Here is a 24,806-nt window from a genome sequence, read left to right on the forward strand (position 1 = left end):
AACCCTCCTCAACCCTCCTCCCTCCATCCCTCCCCAACCCTCCTCCCTCCATCCCTCCCCAACCCTCCTCCCTCCAGCTCTCCACTGTGGGAGCTTTGCCAGGGACTGTAAACTATCACTGCATCCAAACTGAGATGACGAAAAACAAACACTTCTCGCCTCATTAATACTGAAATATCTTTGTTAATGTTTTTAAATGGAAAGGGGAGGTTTTCTTTACTTCTTAAACGGGCAGCAAGCCAACTGAGTAAACCATTGAGTCCGACTGAATTTCATGTTTACAATATGTACTTATTTCTCTGGTCAGACAAACATGACCTTGGAGTCTGTCCGATGCCTGACAGGGCGAAGGGTACAAAGTACACCGTAAGATGACTAGAAACACACAACCTTGCCAGCCTACATGTTACACGTTAAAGTGTGACATGTTGCATTTTAAAGTACTACATGTTGCAGTATTACACGTCTGTTAGATTGTGATAATCCTGCATCGTTTTTCTTGAATAAAGAGATGAGTTTGACGTTGCGCGGAGAGAATACTTGATCAATGCTAGCAATGTCACTGATGTTATCGGTCTCATACTTGCTCTCTCAGATCTTTACTCAGTTCAGACTTACAACAGGGGGCAAGTGTGAAAACAGAGTTTGGTGAGAAATAGTGTCTAGTGAAACAGATGCCTAGCGGACCTACAATCCCAAAATACTATCACTGGCCAACTTCTAAGAAGGCCCAACACCTGCTACAGAGTCACACACTCTGCCTTCTTCAACCCTCACTGATGACGTTCATCTGAACTGTTCGCGAACATATTCTAGATTAAATATAAATATAAAACTTGCCAGATTGTACGTTAGAGTGTTTCATTGTAGAGTGTTACATATTAAAGTGTAACATGGTATACAGTACAGTGTTACATGTTTCATGTTAGAGTGTAACCTGTTAAAGTGTTTTATGTTAAAGAATTACATGCTACATGTTACAGTTTAACACGTTAAAGTGTTACATGTTAAAATATTGCATGTTCTATGTTAAAGTGGTACATGCTGGAGTGTAACATGTTAGAGTGGAAGTGTTACTATGTAACATGTTACAGTTACTCTATTCACAAGAAGGGATCATGAACTGGACATGTTGCTCGGTTTTCCTCATAGTGCAACATTTAGGTAATAACCTGTCTAGAGTGGTAGTTTCTGTTGTCTAGGTGTATGTCACACAGACTCCCACCCTCTGTTGTCATGTGACAGCTGGTCAGTCCTGAGGAGGAGGGAGGATGAAGATTTAGCCCCACATGAGACATGAGTGTGTGTTTAAAAGGCAACACTAACAGCAAGGGTTCAAACACGTATCCAAGACTGCCTGCTACACTCCTCCAAAGGGGTGTGTGTCTTAATGAGTGAAAGGGAGTCAGTGTAGATTTAAAATTCTTTGACATTTGATGTTGAAGCTCAACACTCGGGGTCTGATCAAGAGATATGTTCTCTTGATCAGATGTTACTTCTGTCCGTACATTAGGAGCGAATTTAATCGAAAACACTGAGGAGTTTAATGCTATTGATGGAACAACTGCTTTGGAATTCCAACCATTTACGCTATGTGCTGTAAATATCTCATGTTTGTCAAATAGGAATTGCTGGTCTCATGTAGACAGCTGTTCAAATGTAACACATGTGAACAGTAGGCCAAGTTAGGGGAAGAGCCTGCCTCTGGACAAACACAAGCCCAGACTGATGTGAAGAAAGTACGGCGAGCACAGATACAGACACAAACACAGATGAACACATGAATGCAGACGTCCTCCCCCTCTCCCCCTTTCCCTCTCTTTTTCCCCCTCTTCTCTCCCTCTCTCGGTTCTCGACCACATCAAACTGCTCCATCTCCCTCCGGATGCTGACGGAGTGCTGTGTCTGGCGCCTGACATCACCAGCGGCCAATCGAATTGCATCCGGGTGTTGATACTTCCTGATGGCGGTACAATCAACAAATGGGTTTCACGCTCAATTTCAGGCGTGTGTAATCAGAGCGAGGACATGCAGTGGTTGGAGGCCCCCGGGGTCGTTTGGCGGGGCATACAGCAGGTGCCTAGCCCTGCATTCCACCCAGCATCCACACCACAGCCACGGTTCAGAGCCTGGATGATCTAACACTCATGCAGTCCACATGTCCACTACACAACCGTGTGTGTAGCACATGTGGCTCGAGTTTAGTCATACGTCTGGTCCTGGCCGGACAATTTTCTGCACGTCCTCGTTACTATAACTTTACAGTCTCTTCCCATTCTAACTGCCATGCTTGCTCTTCGCCCGGCTTCTGAACAGAGGCATAATGACGGGTTAGATGTGTCTTATTTTACAAGGTTTACGTAGACTGTTGTTTTTTTGGTAAAACGAGGGAAACAGAAACCCTTTCGTTTCCCTATAAGCGCAGCTGAAGCTACACATGTAGAATACTGCTGGACCCCCACCCCTCCATCGCTGAGAGAAGAGAGGGTGGGGGGGGGGGAGGGAGGGAGGGAGGGAGGGAGGGGGAGGGAAGGAAGGAAGGAGGAGAGTGGGGGTGAGGAGGGACTGGGGGAGTCAGATGTGGAGACAGCTCCTGAGAGCTGGAAGAAGTGACTGTTCCTTCGCCAGGATAGGGCATTAGGGACAAACAAGGAATGTTGATAATCTGATTTACACTCATTTCCCCCCAGGATGAGTTTTCTCTCTATCCTGTTTGGTTAATCTTCCACGGAATAAGGATGTCATATGTTTCCTGGTCATTCATTCTTTTGTTAACTCTAATGCAACAAATGAAAGGGTGATCAAGAAATGGTCTGAGAATAATATCCGGTCACATTCATTTTTTAGTTATGGGTGTGTGTGTCTGTGGCTAGGTGTGTGTGTGTGTGTTTGTGTGGCTAAGTGTGTGTGTGAGTGTGTGTTTGGGTGTGTGTGTGTGAGCTCCAGTCCCACCTCATGCTGAGAGTGGCACACACACCTCACACCTCCTGTGTGAAATGTTGGCCTGCGCCTTTTGTGCCAGTTCACAACATGCTGCAACTCTATTTTAGAGGTACTTTGAGAACAAGTAAAATTGCAGGTTTCTTTTTAAGGCAAAACCTAATTAGCATTTTAAAAGAAAAGGGAGGGTGGGAGGGTGAAACATTCCATTATATGTTTCTGTCTTTTTATGTAACAACCTTAAGTAAAGTGTGTTAATTGGAACAGTATGAACAATGCCGTTTGCTTTAAAGATTTCCTTAAACTAAAATGTTCATTGTTGAAGTGATTAGAGAAGCCTGTTAAACGTCTCACTGTACTGGGCTAGTTACTAAACCTGGTAAACTTCACTGTACTGGGCTAGTTATCACTGTACTGGGCTAGTTACTAAACCTGGTAAACTTCACTGTACTGGGCTAGTTATCACTGTACTGGGCAAGTTAACGAGCATGGTCAACCTCTCACTGTACTGGGCTAGTTACTAAACCTGGTAAACTTCACTGTACTGGGCTAGTTATCACTGTACTGGGCTAGTTATCACTGTCCTGGGCAAGTTAACGAGCATGGTCAACCTCTCACTGTACTGACCTAGTTACTGGATGGGAGGGAGGGAAATGTTCCTTACATCTGAGTTCATTTAATTGTTTCCACAAAGTGGCTAGAAAAAGAGTCTAGGATGTACCACTCGGCTGAGTGCGTGTGTGTGTGCCACTGTGTGTTGTTATTGTTTGTTGTTGTTCAGCCCAAAGGGGTAATGACTCTCTCACACGTTAGAGCATAGCTGGCACATGTCCCTCCCTCCCTCCCTCCCTCCCTCCCTCCCTCCCTCCCTCCCTCCCTCCCTCCCTCCCTCCCTCCCTCCCTCCCTCCCTCCCTCCCTCCCTCCCTCTCTTTGAAATAAGCAGTGTCATACAAATGAAAGTCAACAACTTCTTGTCTGATTAATGATAATAGTCACACAATTTACAGTAAGACTCCAAACTGTTCAGTTAGTAGTTGAAGCAGAAGCTTCTTTCTAGCCAGACTATTGGCTAGTCTCATCCCCTCTGGCAACAACAGTATCTGCAACCTAAACCAGGTCAGCCAATCACATCAGGCACGGAATCCATGGTAGCCAATCACATCAGACACACAGCAGAATCCATGCCAATCCAAGCCAATTATGTGAAGTTTACACTAAAACTGGGATAAATTACCACCTCACAGATGACCATACTAATGTGCTTCACCTACATACAGGGTTTTATAGGTGAGTTCACGGAGAAAAACTGTCCAAACAAATTATCCCTATCCAACATATATAAAATCAATTGGAAAGCTCAATTTAATAGTTTTAGAATACCTATTATACCTCAAGTTTCTTATGTGGTTTTGTTTATTTATGACCTTCATTACGCTCAGCGTGGCCTCTGTCTTTACGCTCCATGTTTTAAGACGAGGCCTGAAGCGGATTGTTCTTTGACGGGATTGTTTCTTCCTGGTTATTGTTCAACAGCAGCGGAGTAAGAGTGGAATCAAACTGATTGCCAGCGATGGTAAAAAGACCATTTGGATAGTGCTGTAAGGGTTGCACAATGCGGTTGTATTTCACTTGTTTTATGAGTGAAGCGGGGGGCTGGGGCTTTTCTACAGTTTCCGACTGGAGATGTGTCTCTGTGGCTGGGCTGGGTTTGTCTGTGGAGATGTCGGTGGCCTGCTCCCAGCGTTCACTCTCCAGACCCAGGTTTCCAGCAGACTACATTTAAACACTCTTTTAAAGCCTTGCAAGAGGGTACTTTACTACTGGTAAATAAATGGCCGCCCGTATTGTATGTCTCATCGGTTTCTGGGAATTGGAGGGAGGGGGTGGGGTGGGGGGTGGGGGGTCAGCACAGGGTCATGGTGTTTGTGTTGGGGGTGTGCTCTGTGCTCTGCAGCCTCGAGAAGACGTGGTCGCTGCTTCGGAGGGGAACATTCACTAGTCCAGTCTGTCATCATGTGGTGTTGGGGTGGTTTACATTTACATTTAGTCATTTAGCAGACGCTCTTATCCAGAGCGACTTACAGGGACATTCCCCCGAGGTAAGTAGGGTGAAGTGCCTTGCCCAAGGACACAACGTCAGTTGGCATGCCCGGGAATCGAACTGGCAACCTTCGGATTACTAACCCGATTCCCTCACCACTCAGCCACCTGACTCCTGGTTTGGTAGTGGTGGGGAGATGGGTGGGTGGTCCTTAACAACAGTAACAACAGTTCCAGGAGACCTGTTGGGCTGTGAGATGAATCTGTCCATTTTAGTTGATGGAAGTGACACTGATGAAAGCGATAGAAGCTTTCCCGGAAGACAAGATGCCTGCCACGCCTGTGGCTGTTAGCCTTCCTGCCGGGGGATTGGGGTGGGAGGGGCGGGGCGGAGGGGCGGGTGACTTCTCCTTCAGCTGACTGGAGCTGGAGTCTGGGAGGAAACCCAGAGGACCACTGTTCCTCTCTGAGAAGGTCGTGAGCATCATTTACACTCAGAGGCCGCCTCAGATACACAGCTTGTATGGAGGTGAAGGGATCCAACCTGGACCTGGAACTATGGCTGGAGCACTCATGCTCTCTATGGCTGATGAATAGGTGCTTAGCAGCAGTGGGGTTTGGGATGCAGGAATGGGAGTTTGAAGTCACATCGTGTAAGACCATTTACAGTATTTTACAATTGCTATGACAATTTTTTCAATACTTTTAACAAGTTTCCTAAACCCTTGACACAGTTAGCACAACATCCGTCTGTGTTGGCTATACAATTAACACATTTCTTGTTGCTTTGATACAACATGCCTAGAGTAAACACAAATTTAAAATGCTTGATCTTCTTTTACACACAAGCTCAACCAAGACCAAAACAATCGATTTTTACTGCCCAATTTACCAATGCTTTCACACTGTATGTCAGAACAGATAACATCATGTTCAAAACCTAACTTATTGGCTAAAGTCAAAGTGAACAGCTGTTCATATTGTGAATTGAAACACAAACAGGAAGTGACAGTCTGGAGGAGTCTGCTCTGACTTCAAGATCACCTTTTACAGTTTTTCTCAATTGTTTACACACAAATACTGGTACTTGAGACACAATGACCACAACATGTAACTCATGCACCAACCCCATGAACCAATTCTGCTAAACTACAAGCACAATTCCTGCTTTACACTCAAATTGCAGTTCTAAAACACACTTTTTTCAAAACACTACACACAATTCTCTGCATTTCGCACAATTTTCATGAAGAAAATCTTTTGTTTTCACAAGGAACACACTGCCATTCAAATACGCACACTGACTCATCGCATGGACAAACACCTGTCACACAGTTTTACAATTAGCAATCAGAGCTTTAGCATAAAAGGGCAACAGGTGACCTCTTCTGTTTTTGAGCAATGGATGCCAACATTGGAAACAGAGGCAGAGGAGTGAGAGTAAGAGGAGGAGGACGGGGAGGACGAGGATGAGGAAGGCCAAGGACCATAATCTCTGATGAGATCCGAGCCGCTTTGGTTGACCATGTGGTCAACCATGGTCTAACAATGAGGGAGGCTGGGCAAAGAGTACAGCCAAATTTGAGCAGGTACACTGTAGCATCCATCATCCGGACTTTCCGAAATGAGAATAGGTAAGAAATCTACTCTCACTACAAAATTGAAGTAGGCCTACTGCATATCAATACAGTACTCAATGAGTACAGTAGTACAGTATTGCCTGTGGACTGTTCTGTATGACTGTAAAAATAAAGTATGTTTCAAGTATTTGGAAAATGTATTCCTACTTTGTATTCCTACACAGTATTTACAGTATTTTACTATTTGTTTGGCAGAACTGAAAGATTACCAACACAAGGTGGTCGGGAATGTCTTCTGTCTCCTGAACAGGAAACTGAAATCATGAACATGGTCCTAGAAAATAACGCCATAACATTACGGCAAATACAAAAAAAAATAATAATAATGTAACTGTATACACTATACAGTAAATGATTCTGTTGTTTTGTATGTAGACCACTGTATGTGCAACTTTGTGTTGGTTGGGATGTACACTGTGTACATTGTTTTTCTTGGAAAAATACGTAAAACATATTTGTTACCGTGTATTTCTGTGTTCTGAGTATAAAAATAATATTTTCAAATATTTTACAACACACTTATGTATGTACTGTCTGTGGTAAGTGTAACACTGAACAAAAAAAGGCCTAACTCACTATGATGAATGAAGAAGAAGTGTTTTCCATTCATCATAGTGTTTTACATTGAGCACATTAGTGTTCAAATGTTTCTTATAAATGTCTATTCATATGATGGTTTGTGTTTGTCATTTGAAAACAAAATACAATTTTGAGATTAAATAACATTGTTTTGAATGTTAAGTTTAATTTTGCAGGAGAAGTGAGGGGTTTTGCCCATTGTGTGTGTGTTTTTTTTATTTGTGTGTAGAGTTCTGAGAGTATGAGGTATGCATTCAGAAAATGTGTGTAACCAATCGAGAAAAACTGTAAAAGGGTTTTGGATGCTGATTCTATGGAGCGTCTTTAGTCAGCGCTGACTCACCCAGAACCCCTCTGGCTCACTTTCTGCTCTGCCTCGGTCGTGACTCGGGGTCACATGATCATGAGTGCAGCCTGCAGATAAACAAACTGATGACCTTTGTTCTGGCTGTCCAATCAGATCACAGTTTTTATTGAGTTTCACTGTAACTTTACAGTAAATATTCTATTCTATTCTATATTTAATATAGAAGGAAATTCAAGAACAAGAAGGAGGTTGTTTAAAGCATGCTACTGAATCACAGTGATAGTTTAACACTTGCTAGGTCTACTTTTGCTATGGGAAATGGGTATAGCTCAGTGGTAGAGCATTTGACTGTAGTTCAGAAGGTCACAGGTTCAAGTCCCTGACCACATTACTTGTGCTATGAGCTGTCTCTTCTGCTGGACACACATCCTTATCCTGCATCTGAAGTAGTGGTGTCATGCCGGTGCCTTTGGTGTCACATCACCAGGTGTGTCTGCGACGTCTAATCCAGACCCTGTGTGGTTGAGGAAGGGTTGTGATTGTGGTCAGTAATAGCATGGACCTCCCAAGTTACAGTTTCTCTCTCTTATGGTGGGTCCCCTAACCTTTCTGTGGACCCTCAGTCCCCCTTCTTGGAAACTGAGGGTCTGTGGTCGAAGCTGTTAAGAGACCCTGGTGCTGGCACAGGCCCCACGGTCAGAGGCTGAAAAAACGCGTAGAGAGAAACCAAGCTGGGAACAAGTCAGCCAGCCTCACTACTAGGATAAGATTAAAAGTTGGACCAAATGTTGTTTTTCTTATTTTGTGCCTTGATTTGATCGTTTTCATGGGCTTATTCGAACCCTTATTCGAACCCTCCTCTACTCTACTAGGTAATTGTTGAACTGCATGGTAGTTTGAGCACAGTGAGATTAATAATGAGGGAGCTCTCTAAAAACAGAAATGCCTTGAATGTAGGCTAGAGAACATGATATGGAAAGTAAAATCTTTCTGGCTGATTCAGACAGAAAAAGTGAGACAGACAAATAAAGGGAGAGAGAGACAAAGGGAGAGAGACAAAGAAAGAGAGAATGCTAAGACAAAAAAACATTTGAACAGTATATCACTTATGACTATATATATATAATATATTTTATGGTTCAAAGACATAGCTAGACAGAGTTCAGGCAGTGTACTAGACAGAGTTTAAGAAATGTCGAACTAGTGTGATGCTACGATGCTAGGCTGTTTAGGCCAGCTGACTTGACTGTGCTTTAGCTGGTGACATCATTGGGTTGGCATTGCAACCTTTTAGATTTGGTGGAGGTCTGTCTGATAGCTTTTCTATGCTTGGACTCAGTCGTTAGAAATCAGTCGCTAAGCAACATTTCGGTATTGTTGTCCAAATATTACTTTTGTGTGTGACAAGCAAGATATGTGTGGGCCGACTCTTAAGTTGTTCCCGTATGCTGGTATGTGTGCGTGTGTGTACGTGTGTGTGTGCTTGTGTGTGTGGGTGTGTGTATGTGTGTGTGTGCTTGTGTGTGTGGGGGTGTGTATGTGTGTGTGACTGGAACACTCTGTGCAACTTGAAGGAATTGTCCTGCAACCCACACCATAACCCCTCGTTCCTCCTCCCCCTCCACCCTCCCTTCATTCCTCTGCTCTTCGCCTCTTCCCTCTCTCCCTCTATCACTCCCAGCCTCTTCCCTCTCTCACTCCCAGCCTCTTCCCTCTCTCCCTCTATCACTCCCAGCCTCTTCCCTCTCTCCCTCTATCACTCCCAGCCTCTTCCCTCTCTCCCTCTCTCACTCCCAGCCTCTCCTCCTCCGCTGTGACATCCATGCGCCCGTCCAGGTTTGTGCCTGAGTGTGATCTCTGGGTCGTTATATATGAGACAGGAGAAGCCAGGGGTCATTACGCCTGTCAGACGGAGGCCGTTCCAGGCAGGGAGGCCCTGGAGAGAAAGGCCCTGGAGATGGGCCTGGGGAGGAGCGGTCTCTCTGCTCTGCAGGTCTGGGGGTTTAGCAGCAGTGGGGCTTGATGAAGCTAGTCCCAGGCCAGAGAGGCGGAGAATAGATAGATACTGCAGACTCACCCCCCCGTCCCCCATCTCCCCCGTCCCCCCCAACGTTATAACTCTAACAGCAACAGCCGCTCAGGGGCTTGCGTGGAACCAATAAATTGTGTAACTAACAATAACTAACCACTGTCTAAAAGAGCACAGAAATAGTAGTTTTCTCTTCTGGTCCTTGATAACGTGCTGCTCTTCCTACAGTTCATGAACTATTTGTATGTGAACTACATGTATGCCGTTTTGGATTAAAGCACTTGATAAACCTAAGAGTCACATATTTTTTATTTTTTTTGAACATTTAGAAATGAATACATACAAGTATTTCTGTTCTATATATCTTTCAGTTTTGTACATATTGATATGTAGTATTTGTGGAGGCTGTGTGTACTCTTCGTGTTCGCTGTTGTGCTGAGCTGTCGTGGTTTCCTGTGCAGTGGCTGATTGGGGACCGGGAGACGCACTGTGGGTCGGTCATCTGCTCTCGGACGCAGGGCAAGCCTGTCTGTGGCTCAGACGGCCGGAGCTACGACAACGGCTGTGACCTGCAGAGGGCGCGCTGCAAAGACCGCACGCTGACACTAGCCCACAGGGGGCGCTGCCGAGGTGGGGAACACACCTTCATAACCCTTCTCATCCCTTTATAACTGTTCACAACCGTTTATAACCCTTCACAACCCTTCATAACCCTTTATAACCCTTTACATCCCTCCATGACCCTTCTTAACACTTTATAACTCGTCACAACCCTTCACAACCCTCCATAACCTCTCTTTGTCTCCCTCTGTCTCCCTCTGTCTCTCTCTTTTTCTCCCTTACCCTCCCTCCCTCCCTCACTTGTGTGTATGTGTGTCTGTGTGTGCGTGCTAGAGCCCAACCGATAAAGGATTTTTAAGGCCGATTCCGATACAAATATTTTGTGATTTAAAAATCTGATATTCCGATATATCGGCCGATATATATTTAAAAAACAAAAACAAATGCGTAACAAAACATAAACAGATTTCCCTAACACTCTGCCTGACTCTGGCTGGATCAGCTGGTTGGAGGGTTTGTGGCGTTCTAAACACGAGTGATTTACATTTAAATTTTTGTCATTTAGCAGACGCTCTTATCCAGAGCGACTTACAGTAAGTAGAGGCAAGTAGGCAAGTAGGGTGAAGTGCCTTACCCAAGGACACAACGTCATTTTGGCACGGCCGGGAATCGAACTGGCAACTTTCTGATTACTAGCCCGCTTCCCTCACCGCTCAGCCACCTGACTCCCTGGAGTGATGCCAACAGGGACGTTGTAGAGTGCCCTCTGGTGGACAAACTATGCAACGCCAACACTCATAACATGGTTGAAGGGTGTTTCGTCCGTAAAAAATAAATAAATAAACATATATAAATTTATCGTCCATTATAAATGCTGATACCGATAGTTTGGAAAATGCCTAATATCGGACGATAATATCGGCCTGCCAATAAATCGGTCGGGCTCTAGTGCGTGCATGTGTGAGCCCTCCAGCTGAATCTCCAGGCCTGTCTATGTTGTTCTGTTATCATAGGTAAGAACTGGGTAAGAATTGACCAGCTGCCTGTGGTTCCCGCACCAACGCCCGCCTTGGAAGGAAGGGACCTGGAGCTGAAAGGTTCGTCTGCCCCGCCCTCCCTCCCTCCCTCCCTCCCTCACCTTCCTTCACCCTCCTTCACCCTCCCTCACCCTCCTTCACCCTCCTTCACCCTCCCTCCCTCACCTTCCCTCACCCTCCTTCACCCTCCTTCACCCTCCCACCCTCACCCTCCTTCACCCTCCTTCACCCTCCTTCACCCTCCCTAACCCTCCCTCACCCTCCCTCACCCTCCTTCACCCTCCTTCACCCTCCCACCCTCACCCTCCTTCACCCTCCTTCACCCTCCTTCACCCTCCTTCACCCTCCCTAACCCTCCCTCACCCTCCCTCACCCTCCTTCACCCTCCCTCACCCTCCCTCCTTCACCCTCCTTCACCCTCCCTAACCCTCCCTCACCCTCCCTCACCCTCCCTCACCCTCCTTCACCCTCCTTCACCCTCCCTAACCCTCCCTCACCCTCCTTCACCCTCCCTCACCCACTCTCACACAGGCACACATTGTCTCTTACTTTCTCAAACTCTCTCGCACTTCCCAGGCTTCCCTCCAGACAGTGTGTACGGTCTTTCAGAGGAAATGGAGCTGGGGGGAGCTTGTGGTGTGTTTGGAAGATGTTTTGCATGTGTCACTGTTGACGGTTGCTCCAGTGTTGTTTTTGTTTTGGTTGTTGTCATGACTGGTACTGTGGTACTGGTACTATGGTCAGTCGCTGTCTGCCCTGGTCTGGTGATATCAACCTCTTGATTTCACTGGCCTTGTGATGTCACTGGCCTAATGATGTCACCAGCCTGGCCCTGTCTTTCTGTAGTATTTGTATGTTGCTTTGGATTAAAGAATAAAGTGCAAAATGTAATGTCACCGTCCTGGTTAGAGGAGAGCTGAAGCGCTGGCTGTGTGGAGTGTCTTGAGAGTGTAACAGTAGAGTGCTGTGCTGTCCTGGTGTTGCAGATGCCGGCCAGTCTAAGTGTCGTTTGGAGAGGAGCCAGGCACTGGAGCAGGCCAAGAGGCCTCAGGAGGCCCTCTTCATCCCAGAATGCAACGAGGATGGAACATTCGCCCAGGTCTGTCCCCTCACCCTCTCCACCCTCCTCCCCTCACCCTCTCAACCCCCTCACCCCGCTCCCAGAACCCTCTCCACCCCCACACTCCTCTTCCAGAGTTCTCTCCAACCCCCCCCAATACCCCTCCCCCCCTATGTCCCCCCACTTACCCCTAACCAGGGCTGGACTGGGACAAAAATTCGGCCCTGGCAATTTTGGGCCAGGCGGCCCAAAAATGTTCGCCTGGATTCGCCTGGATTTGATTGCGTCAGGCGAGTGCCAATTAAGGAAATTAACCAATGGGCCGCTGTCAGTTCTTTAGGGGCCGACCCCCCCCCCCCCCCAAAAAAAAAAGATTTGTATTTTTTAAATATTGGCGAGTCGGCCCAAAAGTGCGTCTGCTCACCGGGCAAATGCCCCTAACTCTAGCCCGAACTCCCCCTTCACCCTAACCCAGGTGTGTCCCTGACCTTAGGTGTTTGACCCTCCCTTGACCCTTGCTCTCCAGGTGCAGTGCCACACCCTGACAGGATACTGCTGGTGCGTGACCACAGACGGCAAGCCGGTCAGCGGCTCCTCAGTGCACAACCGGACCCCTGTGTGTTCAGGTAGCGTGACCTGTGTGTGTTCAGGTAGCGTGACCTGTGTGTGTTCAGGTAGCGTGACCTGTGTGTGTTCAGGTAGCGTGACCTGTGTGTGTTCAGGTAGGGTGACCTGTGTGTGTTCAGGTAGCGTGACCTGTGTGTGTTCAGGTAGGGTGACCCCGTGTGTTCAGGTAGGGTGACCCCGTGTGTTCAGGTAGGGTGACCCCGTGTGTTCAGGTAGGGTGACCCCGTGTGTTCAGGTAGCGTGATCTGTGTGTGACCTGTTCAGGTACCAGGAGGTTTGGATGAGAGGTGGGCTGAGGGAGAGGATTGTAGGAGAGGAGGGTTGGAGGTGAGGAGGGTTGGGGGAGAGGAGAGTTGGTGGTGAGAGGAGGGTTGGGGGAGAGGAGAGTTGGAGGTGAGGAGGGTTGGGGGAGAGGAGAGTTGGTGGTGAGAGGAGGCTCTGCTTTCTATGGATGGGAACACTTTCTGATCATGACCATAATTTTCCCACTGAAGACAATCCACATAGCTTGTGCCAGGTGTGGAGAGCAGAGCCAACACGGCATATGGTCCACATTTCTGACTAGAAAGTGGCCATGCACCCCCCCTCCCCACCCCCACCCTACTCTGGCGTCTGACCAGAGGATCCCCCCTCCCCCACGGCCGATTCACCAATCACCTGTGTGGCCTCCTGCTTCATATTTGACAGACCCCCCCTCCCCCGTCTTCCATTCCAGTACTCAACATCAATGAGGCTCACAACTGAGAATGGAAAATATGTCTTCCATTCATAGCCAAGAACTATCGATCTTAGGATTTCGAGAATGCCTAGCTACGTGGAAATGTATCCAGTTTGAAACAGGCCCACTTCAAATCTACCTGGCCCTCTAAGTCCTGCATCAGATCCAATATTTTCATCCATGTTTCTTGCAAAGGTATTGGTTTCCTGTGTGCATGCGTGTGTGTGTCTGTATGTGTGTGTGCGTGCATGTGTGTCTTTTTGTGATTGTGTGTGTGTGTGTGTGAGTGAGTGTGTGTGTGTGTGTGTGTGTATGCGTCCTGCTGTCTCGTCTGCTAACGAGCAGCTAGCATCTGGTCCCCTACTGCCCTGCTAAGCTCCGCCCCTTGCCCACATTAACCCGCCCCTCTCCTGTAACCTGCTCCTGATGTCATGCTGCTGCCGGCTTGCTGTGACCCAAATCAATCATCTCACATACGTTTGCAGGAAACTTCCGTGAATTTATGGGAACTCATGCTGGGACAGGTGAATTGTCAGGTAGTACATTTCCTTCCAATTGCCTTCGTACAAAACCAAGCCTGTCTTTCCCTGCTCGTCTGGTTGGTCTGTCTAGTGTTTGTTGATTCCCCTTAGTGCTCAAACAAGGCTCTATGCATGCACAAAACATGAAGGATCCCTGCTACATGTCTAAATAACATTACTATGCATCACAATAACACACTGTCAAACTATAAAACTGCATATTTGATAAAAAAAAAAAATATGTATGTACATTTCCACTGATTGTAAGGTCCAGGAAAAACTGTATACTTAATTTAAATCAATGTGTAAATGACAATTTACGTGTCTGTATATGTATGAGAGTGTGTGTAGGATGTCTAAATGATGTGTTTGTGTGTGAATGTAGCGTGTATACATGATGTGCGTGAGTGTGTGTGTGTGTGTGTGTGTGTGTGTGAGTGTTAGAGTGTATAAATGATGTGCTTTCTCCCTACAGGGTCAGTCACTGATAAAACTCCTGGACCTCCAAATTCCGGCAGAAAAGGTGAGTTGAGATCTGATGTGGTGTGTGCGTGGGTGGGTGCATGTGTGTGTGTGTGTGTGGGTGCATGTGTGTGTATGTGTGTGTGTGGGTGGGTGCATATGTGTGTGTGTGTGTGGGTGCATGTGTGTGGGTGCATGTGTGTGTGTGCTTGTGTGTAAGTGCGTGTATGTGTGTTTGTGTATGGGTTTGTGTGTTTGTCAAAGTTCTAAGTCCATATTTGTGTAGAACTGACAGGCTGAGCCTGTGTCTTTGTTGACTTCCATTCTCTGTTTCAGCATGGGTCACTTCTTTTAATAATCCTACTTTAAACAGATATTCAAAGACACAAACATTTGTTTTTAGTTGTACAATATGACATGAAATATTATGTAGACTGTATGCCGTTCCAGTTAAATATTGTTGGGTTCGCTGTTGTTGGAAGACATGCCTAGTTTATGGTCTTCCAGGGACATTGTGATGTGTGTGTTGGAGTGTGTTCAGACCTGACAGGCAGGTCCTCTCAACTATGTACTCACACCACAGGCTTCCACTCTCCATCTGACACCAGGAACACACACACACACACCACACACACAAACACACACCACACACACCACACACACACCAACGAACAATCCCAATACCCCTTGTCCACATCCCCCTACTAGTCTACTCTAGTCTGCCTCTCACCACATCATCCCTATTGAACATCATCCCTACAGAACATCATCCCTATTGTACATCATCCCTATTGAACATTATCCCTACAGAACATCATCCCTATTGAACAACAGCCCTATTGTACATCATCCCTATTGAACATCATCCCTATTGTACATCATCCCTATTGAACATCATCCCTATTGAACATCATCCCTACACAACATCCTTCCTAGTGAACATCATCCAAACAGAACATCATCCCTATTGTACATCATCCCTATTGAACATCATCCCTATTGAACATCATCCCTATTGAACATCATCCCTACAGAACATCCTTCCTATTGAACATCATCCATACAGAACATCATCCCTATTGAACATCATCCATATTGAACAGGTCAAGTACAACCTAACTTGGTAGTAAAGCCCCTCCCCTCAGCAGGGCTCTGGTGGGCTGTGATTGGGCGAGCCCCAGGGGGTGACGGTGCATAGTGCCTTGGGATTGGGCGGGGCCTCAGGTAAGATGGTGTAATGTGCGTTGTGATTAGGTAAGTATCCCTAGACGCTACAGACAGTCTAGCAGATAACACGTTTGACTGACGGGCCTTAGGAGTATAAAAACAAACATCCCCTCACAGTTACCAGCAGTAATGTGTGTGTGCGTGTGTGTGTGTGTGGGGGGGGGGATGTGGGGGGTGGGTGGAGGATGTGAGGGGGGGGGGCAGGGGCTGATGGTGTCTTCACATGTGTGGATCTGTGTGTGTCAGGATGTGTGTGTGCGTGTGTGTGCAAGAGAGAGCGACATTGAGAGAGGAGAGATTGTGCCGTGTATGTCGAGGTGCGTCTGGAGGTTCACACGTGTGTGTAAGTGTGTGTATGGTATGAGTCTCTATCTATCCCTCTATCTATCACATCCATCTATCCATCTCCTTCTATCCCTCCATCTAACCCCTCCTCTCTGTTCTGTGCTCTTGGCCGGGCCATGTGCAAATCCCAACCATTCAACACTTCTGGAGAGTAGATTGTATTAACCTCAATAATGGCAGTCTCTTTCCGTTTCTTCCTCACTCTCAACCCAGATGATGGCTCCAAGCCCACCCCCACCCTGCAGACCCACGTCTTCCCCGACGGAGATGGTACAGCTCCCCAGAACACACTCACTCCCCTAGCAACACACCTTCTACTCATCTAGCTTTTACTTGCATGAAGTAGAAAGTAATGCAGAAACAAAATGCATACTGTACTTCCAGTAGTATTTCCTGGACAGCAGAGTGTAGGAACAGTCTGTATTTACAAGGCACAGTGCAAAGTAACCACATCTCAGCTACCAGGCAACAATAATAGTATCTCAACTACAGTGCAACAGTAAGACCTCAAGTATAGTATTACAAAGTCCAGTGCAGCAGAACAGCATTATCATTTTATTTATTACATATACTCCTCACCACCACCAACAAAGTTCATTATTTACAAATACTCTGTTGGAGTTATTCAGTTAAATAAAATAACATTTCAATTCAATAGTGCCTTATTGGCATGATTGAAGAATCATTGTTTCCAAAGCCAAATAATAACACATCGATTTAGCATAGCAGGTTGACATTTGTATGAAGTATTAAAATGGAACAAAACTAGACACAAATCTATTTCATAAAAATATTGACTTGAATATAAAATATAGACCATGTCCATCTGTCTGTCCATACAGAGATAACTGCGCCCACCCTGTGGATCAAACAGCTCGTCTACAAGGACAACAAGCAGAACAACACCAGCACCAGGAGACCAGGTAGAACAGCGTCACTCCCAACAGTCTCCATCCTGTTCCACTGTGGAACAGATACACTCTCTCTGTCTTAGTCACTGTCTCTTTCTTTCTATCTTACTTTCTTTCTTTCTCTCTTAATCAATCTTAATATACCATGTGTCATATGTACCGTATAGTTGTCTGCATATCCCTGTCAATCATCTTGGTTGGAGGGCTGTGGACTGGAGGGCTGTGGACTGCAGGGTTGTGCACTGGAGGGCTGTAGACTAGAGGGCTGTTCCTGGAGGCCTGTGTGCTGGATGGCTGGGCGTTGAAGGACTGTGGAGGACTGTGTGCTGGAGGGCGTTGGAGGGCTGTGTATTGAAGGACTGTGTATTGTACTGAGATATTGAGTATGACGGCTCCTGGGACGTCTTGTGGAAAGCCTGGCTTCCTGTTTCTAATTATCATGTGACGTCTTCAGAGGACAGGCGATGTTGTCACTACTGAGGCAGTAAGAGCACTCTGTGCGTGTGTATGTGTGTGTGTGCCTCTCTGTGAATGCATGTGTCTCTGTGTACATGTGTATGGGTGTGTGTGTACCTGTGCTTGTGTGCGTGTGTGCATGTGTGTGTGTTTTTTGGACAGATGCTCAGAAGCCTGGCCGTGTGTCTGCTACTTGATGCTTTGTGGTGTCGTCTGAGGCTGCTACGGTATCCGAGGATTGAGTTGGGTCAGAGAGAGAGAGGCTCGTCTCAGTTCAGTGTTTCAGGGAGACGTTGCTCAGAGGCTACCGGAATGAGATTCTGTCTGCTCCCTCTGAACCTACTGGAATCCCAATCTGTCTCTGCCCAGAGCAGCTCTCTCACAGCTCTCCTTCCTGCACACAGGAATCCCACTGTTGGCAGCTGGGTCGTGGAGATGGAGTAATAGTGATTTAGAGAGATACGGAGATGTGTGTCAGTGAAGTGTGTTTGCTTAGGCAAATTTCAGAGAGGCAATTTGTCAAACGGAGGTGCTGTTCCAGACTCTGACATGCTGTGGAGAAGGAACAAAACGTCTAGTCATGGAGATCATTTATAGGACTGCACAGCGGAGAAAACTTTTGGAGAAGTGTTTAACCCACTGCTTCTCCCTCTGTGAGCAATACGTATGAAGATGCAGGAGACAGACCATGGTTTAGTCATGTAAGATCATGGTTAAGTCATGTAGGAACATGGTTAAGTCATGTAGGAACATGGTTATGTCATGTAAGATCATGGTTATAGCGTCTTGTAGCATGGATGTCCACCATGGTCGTCTCATATACCACTGAGAGAGCAAGCATACAGACAACCATGATTACGGCTGAAAGCTAGTGCAATGTGTTCATTTAGCAGACACTTTGGTCCAAAGCAACTTCTCCTTTCTCCCTCTCCCCCTGTCTCCCTCTCCTCCTCTCCTATTTTCTCCTTCTCCTCTTCTCCCCTGCGCCAAGGCATCTTCCAGGACCTAGTGTTTGTCTGTTTACACAGGATTTGAATCTCTCCTCATCCAAAGCTCTGGCAGAGGATTCGATGGAACAAGTGAATTAAAAAAAACGTTCAAATAAATAGAGAAGAGATGAGCCCAGGCAGGACAGGCAGAGGAGGAGCAGATTGAATTTCACATACACACAAAAACTAAAAGGGGGATTCAATCGCCAAGCGTCCAGTCTTTTTCCAGTTATAAGTACAAAAAAAACTATTTTCTTTTGGGAATGGCCGTGCCTGGCGCCAGTTTACCCTCTGTATAATAAACAGTGCTAAATAATTTGGATGTGAAGGAACCTTGGCGCGAGGTGGAACGCCGACGCAGGCCTGAGAACCCTCGAGCAGCAGCGCTCTCTGGAAACTGCCGTCTGGGGGAGCGTGGCAGTGGACACGCTCTCTCCTGCGATGGCAGCCACGCTCAGAAAACATCTCCCCCTCCCAGCCCCCTCAGCCCCCTCAGCCCCCTGCCAGGTCCCACTTCCAAGGCCCCAGGCCCTGCGCTCAGCCTGCCAGACCTGTCAGCCCCATCAGCAGCACTGCCACAGGGAGCACACACAAAAAGAAAACACTTGTATTTGGTTTCAAAGAGCGAGGTTGCAGAGCAGATCTTTTTTGTTTAGTGAGTTTAGTTAATCAGGGGACCTGCAACTCCTACCCTGAATGGGTCCACGCTTAACTCTAGCCCCCCCCCACCCCCCTACCTAGATGTGAAATCTCCATAGACATAATATTACCACAGTGAGCAACACGAGGAGTGGTACTGCCATGCCGGATTAGAGCCGGACTGGTTCTGTGAGGCTGGTATGAACCCAGGTGAGCCTCAGAGAAGCAGCGTGACAGGGTTGGGCTCTGGTGTCTGTCCTCGACTGCCATAAGACTTGCGGCTTCTGGACTCTTCTGTTCCGAAGAGCCTGAGAGGAGTCATGATGGGGAAGGGAGGATGGAAGGATGGAGGGAGGGAGGAGGGGGGAGACTAGAGACTAAAGGAATGCAAGGATGGAAGGAGGGAGGAATAGGTGGAAGAAGGGACACAGTGTGGCAGGACAAGTAAAAGGGGGGGGGGGGTGTAGAAGATGGAGGGTGGAGGAGTGGAGGGATGAAACTATGAAGGGAGCAGGAATGAGGAGATGGAGGGAGGTGAAGGGTTGTGGGGGTGGAAGGCAGGCTGGGTCTGTTGTTGTAGCTAAATGCTTCATAAACAAGGAGCTGAGAGGTGGTAGAGCCCACTTCATCAGCCTGCTCCGGCCTCCAGCGTCTACATGTGGGCCTGTTGTACTTGGCCCTGTAGTCTGAGAGCACAGCCGTGGACTAAATGGATGTGAATATAAATACACTGTGGAACGAGTAGGTGTTAGGTGAGAATCTCGGAGTGCTGAGCGGCTGCTGTCATGTAGACAAATAGTGTGTAGGTGTGTGTGTGTGTGTGGGGGGGGGGGGGTGAAAGTCCTGGTCTCTGTCGAGTTGGACTTGATTAAAATGGAAAAGGTAAGAGGCCACTTGAGAGTTGTACATGGCATGTGTGTTTCCATGTACTTCTTAACCACCATGCTGAACCAGACATCGTCTGGACGCTTCCTGCTCTCTGAAGGCCACTGTGGAGGCCGTCTGCTGCATGAACATGTGTAAATGTTCACATAGCCAGCCTGAGAGGGCTGAGAGACAGGAACATCACTCCTGATGTCATCATAAAGAATTTTGGGACGTCTGCTCTTGTTTGGTGCATTGAGTGTTTCTCATCCTCCTGTTTGTCTGGTGCATTGAGTGTTTCTCATCCTCCTGTTTGTCTGGTGCATTGAGTGTTTCTCATCCTCCTGTTTGTCTGGTGCATTGAGTGTTTCTCATCCTGCTGTTTGTCTGGTGCATTAAGTGTTTCTCATCATTCTGTTTGTCTGGTGCATTGAATGTTTCTCATCCTTCTGTTTGTCTGGTGCATTGAGTGTTTCTCATGGTTCTGTCTGGTGTATTGAGTGTTTCTCATGGTTCTGTCTGGTGTATTGAGTGTGTTTCTCATGGTTCTGTCTGGTGTATTGAGTGTTTCTCATGGTTCTGTCTGGTGTATTGAGTGTTTCTCATGGTTCTGTCTGGTGTATTGAGTGTGTTTCTCATGGTTTTAGAGAAGGTTCCCTCTTGTGATCAGGAGAGACAGAGCGCCTTGGACGAGGCTCGCCAGAACCCCCGCGAGGCCATCTTCATCCCGGACTGCGGGCCCAGGGGCCTGTACAAACCGGTCCAGTGCCACCAGTCCACAGGGTACTGCTGGTGTGTTCTGGTGGACACGGGCCGACCCATCCCAGGCACCTCCACCAGGTAAGTTGGGCGGGGATCAGAGGGTGAAGCTGGGTCAGTTCTCCTGACGCGGGCACGGTTGGTTTGTTCGCTATCCTGGATCAGTGACAGGTTCGAGAGGCCTGGACCTCTCCAATCGCAGCCTATTGAAACACTGGGGTCCCAGCATGGGTGTCGTCCTGTAAGGAGCCCTGCACGTCGATGCTGGTCAGAGAGTTTTTGGCGCATATGTGTGATGTTTGACAGGAGCACGGTTACCAGGCAACCATCCCTGATTGTTTGAAGGGTTTTCAGAACTAGTGGTATCACAGCTCAGAACAGTTCCTCGGGACGACAGACAACAGAGCTGAGGTATGTGAAGGACTGTAAACAGCCGTTGTTGGATGGACGATGTGTTATAGTTCAGCTGAAGCCTCATCGTTCACTCTTCACAGCAGAGTTCTTCTTTAGGGGCTCCTGGCAACACATCCTGTCTTCCAGCTCTGGATTAGTATGGGTGTGTTTTAGTCCTTACAGGTTGACTGCATACTTTTTTCCTTTTTCTTCATTGGGCAGATGCTTTCATCCAAAGCGACAGCCAAATAGTGCCTACCCATAGAAAGTACAACAGAAAATCAAGGATGAGAAGTGCGTAGTTATATCAGGTTTTCCATGGTTAGAGTCAAGGAACGGTCTGCCTTTACCAGCTACACACTCCTCTGGGGTCTGGTAGCAGGGCTGGACTGGTAATCTGGCATACCCGGTGGGCCGACGCCAGCCCTGTCTGGCAGATGTTGGGTGTGTTGTTGAAGTAGGTTGTTTGGTAGCGTCTCCTAAACGTTCTGTGTAAGTCTAATAGGTGGTCATTAGATGGAAAATCAAGTTTACATACAGGAGACTATGAAATATACATCTATACATACATATATATCTTTCTTCCCTTTTGCATAGAAACTCACTATTTTCTTCATTTTGTCCCCTCCCTCCATCCCTCCCTCCCTCCCTTTCTCTACCATTCTCGGTGTCTGTTTCACCTTCTCCCTCTCCCTCCCTCTGCCCCTCCCTGGTTCTCCCTCTCTCTCCCTCCATCCCTCCCTCTCTCAGGTACCAGAACCCACAGTGTGACAGTGCAGCTCGCTCTCGTATCTCTGATGTTGAGGATCCCTTCCAGGGAAGAGACCTGACAGGTGAGCCCTCCACCCAGGCCTCCACCTTGGGCCCACAGTCCAGTTCAGACACCATCTACCTCCACCCTGGGCCCACAGTCCAGTTCAGACACCATCCACATTTACATTACATTTACATTTAGTCATTTAGCAGACGCTCTTATCCAGAGCGACTTACAGTAAGTACAGGGACATTCCCCCCGAGGCAAGTAGGGTGAAGTGCCTTGCCCAAGGACACAACGTCATTTGACACGGCCGGGAATCGAACCAGTGACCTTCTGATTACTAGCCCGATTCTCTAACTGCTCAGCCACCTGACTCCCTCCACCCTACCTCCACCCTGGGCCCACAGTCTAGTTCAGGCACCATCTACCTTCACTGCTGTCTACAGTACACTTTGTGGACCAACCTTGATTTAAGGCTCACATCATTGGAGAGAGGAAAATTAGGGGTCTCAAAGAGCCTCTAAAAGGAAGGTGGTGACCCCATGTCATACAGCCCTGCTCTGGTTACTGCCGACTCGCCCGCTCTCCCCTCCTGGTACCAGCCTGTGCAGAGCTACGCTGTAACCCGTACTAAGAACCTGCCCATCTGGTTGGTTTACAGAGTCGAGCAGGGCTTCTGACTGTGCAGCAGATGTAGCTGTGTTTTATGGTAGGGGGGGGGGGTGTTGCGGGGGTGTGGCCAGGGATGGAGGAGGGGGGGGGGGGGTTTGGGGGGCACGGGGGGTGTCAGAGACCGTGAGGGGGGGCTGAGTGAAGGCATTCTTTTATGTACTGTGGTGGGATGTTCTGAAGCGGCCACAACCCAGCGGGCCGCTCTCTGAGAGAGCCGCAGTGTTGCGTGGTGTCGGGCCTGGGGCTTCACTACCCGCAGCTCCTGCAGGTCTCATCCTCCTGGCCGGCCTGGAGAGAGGAGACAGAGGAGGACAGAGAGAGAGAGAGAGAGAGAGAGAGAGAGAGAGAGAGAGAGAGGAGAGAGAGAGAGAGAGAGAGAGAGAGAGAGAGAGAGAGAGAGAGAGAGAGAGAGAGAGAGAGAGAGAGAGAGAGGAGGATTGAGAGGTAGATGAAGAAGAGCTACCTCGAGTCTCTCGGCGCTCTGACACCGTGCGCCCCCCGCCACGTTCAACATAACGGGTCATGCTTCGTAACGCTCCAATTTAACACTTGGGTTAGGAGGACTTGGGCGCTGAGTCTCTCAGCAGACCGGACTGACGGGTGGGTAGGGGGGGTGTGGGGGTGGGGGTGTGTGTGTGTGGGGGGGGGATAATTCGAGTCACCTGGCAGGGGAACCGGACCCCACATCTCACAGAAAGCCCCAGGTCAGAGGAACAGGAATGAGCAGACAGAACTGAGAAGGGGGGAAACCGAGTGAGAAGGAGCGAGAGAAAGAGATTGAATTCCGAAAAAACGGGGGTGAAATGAGAAGATTAGTTTACTACACGCTCGGGCGTTTGAAGTTTCTCTTTAAGAGACACAATTAGGAGGAAAATATTTGTGCTGGTTGTGCCACATCCATTAAAAGCATGCATCTGGGCTATGAAAAGCAGTTACCTTAGGTGTTCAGAATCATGTCATAAAACTTAACAGGTCTGCACTACCCAGAAAAGTCCTCTTATCACCGCACACTTCCACACCCTCTCCTCTCTCTCTCTCTCTCTCTCTCTCTCTCATCTCTCTCTCTCTCTCTCTTCTCCTCTCTCTCTCTCTCTCTCTCTCTCTCTCTCTCTCTCTCTCTCTCTCTCCATACCCTTGTCCTCTCTCTTCCCTACCACAGTCCCCCGGCTTTCGCCATCAAACCCATACAAGCACGTCAAAACTTTGTGTTCTCTATATGGATAATGCATTATATAGTAAGTTCAGTTCAGTTATTGCACATTTGTCTTTATAACTACCCCAGGTAGGTTTGAACGTCTCTGGATGAGTGACGCTTTTACTGTTGCTAAGCTTGGTTTAAAGAGCCTCGTTCCTCTTCGTGTCTTTAAACCTCCTGGTTTTAGCTGCCGAGAGGATATCTGGAAAAGCACTCTCTTCAACTGTCTTAACAACTCTGATTGGTTCTCTATCTCTTACAAGAGATGTTCTTGATGGTGTTCTTGTGTGTGCAGGTTGTCCAGAGGCAAAGAAAGTGGAATTCATAACCAGCTTGTTAGATGCCCTGACCACAGACATGGTCCAGGCCATGAACTCACCAGCCCCCTCTGGTGGAGGGAGGTAAGCAGCCTCTCTTGGTCCCCTTCACACAGGCTACTAGACAACATATAGACTGTATTCCAATCTCCAGCAGGTTTAAAGACAGTTTCCCATAGTCCAATGTTATGCACTGTATTTGAGTAATTAGGTATTTTGAGTGTAACTAATACACATTAATTTACGTGAAACTGTTCAAATGGTTAAATCCCTTAAAATGTTTGCCAATGCGTCACCATGCGCATGAGCAGAAGGACCCCTTACTTGCCCATATTGGGGTGTTTCATGGAGGTGGGGTGTTTCAGGGAGGTTGTGTGTTTCATGGAGGTAGGGTGTTTCAGGGAGGTTGTGTGTTTCATGGAGGTGTGGTGTTTCATGGAGGTTGTGTGTTTCAGGGAGGTGGGGTGTTTCAGGAAGTTTGGGTGTTTCCTGGAGGTTGGGTGTTTTAGGTCTGTCAGACAGATCAGGGAGGTGGGTTGGATCAAGGAGGTGGGGCGGACCGGGGACTGACACTCCTTTCTGTGTGCTGTGCTGGCGGCCCTGTGTCACCTTCTTCCTGTGCAGGTTCGTGGAGCCCGACCCCAGCCACCCTGGAGGAGAGGGTGTGCACTGGTACTTCTCCCAGCTGGACAACAACGGCAGCCACGACATCAACAAGAAGGAGCTGAAGCCCTTCAAGAGGTACCTGAAGAAGAAAGCC

General features: G+C 47.7%; 1 protein-coding gene across 1 annotated transcript in view; it reads left to right on the top strand.

Annotated features, from left to right (window-relative positions):
- smoc1 (SPARC related modular calcium binding 1) overlaps positions 1 to 24,806 on the top strand; it is a 29,763-nt gene that overhangs the window by 2,994 nt on the left and 1,963 nt on the right. The window contains exons 2-13 of the mRNA XM_062469507.1: positions 9,998 to 10,166; positions 11,111 to 11,194; positions 12,121 to 12,233; positions 12,721 to 12,820; positions 14,025 to 14,075; positions 14,536 to 14,583; positions 16,308 to 16,364; positions 16,937 to 17,017; positions 20,601 to 20,793; positions 21,856 to 21,938; positions 24,025 to 24,130; positions 24,671 to 24,803. Coding sequence (XP_062325491.1) covers positions 9,998 to 10,166; positions 11,111 to 11,194; positions 12,121 to 12,233; positions 12,721 to 12,820; positions 14,025 to 14,075; positions 14,536 to 14,583; positions 16,308 to 16,364; positions 16,937 to 17,017; positions 20,601 to 20,793; positions 21,856 to 21,938; positions 24,025 to 24,130; positions 24,671 to 24,803 — 1,218 coding nt within the window. The remainder of the gene's footprint in view (positions 1 to 9,997; positions 10,167 to 11,110; positions 11,195 to 12,120; positions 12,234 to 12,720; positions 12,821 to 14,024; positions 14,076 to 14,535; positions 14,584 to 16,307; positions 16,365 to 16,936; positions 17,018 to 20,600; positions 20,794 to 21,855; positions 21,939 to 24,024; positions 24,131 to 24,670; positions 24,804 to 24,806) is intronic.

The sequence above is a fragment of the Osmerus eperlanus genome, chromosome 9 (assembly GCF_963692335.1).
Source record: "Osmerus eperlanus chromosome 9, fOsmEpe2.1, whole genome shotgun sequence".
NCBI lineage: Eukaryota > Metazoa > Chordata > Actinopteri > Osmeriformes > Osmeridae > Osmerus > Osmerus eperlanus.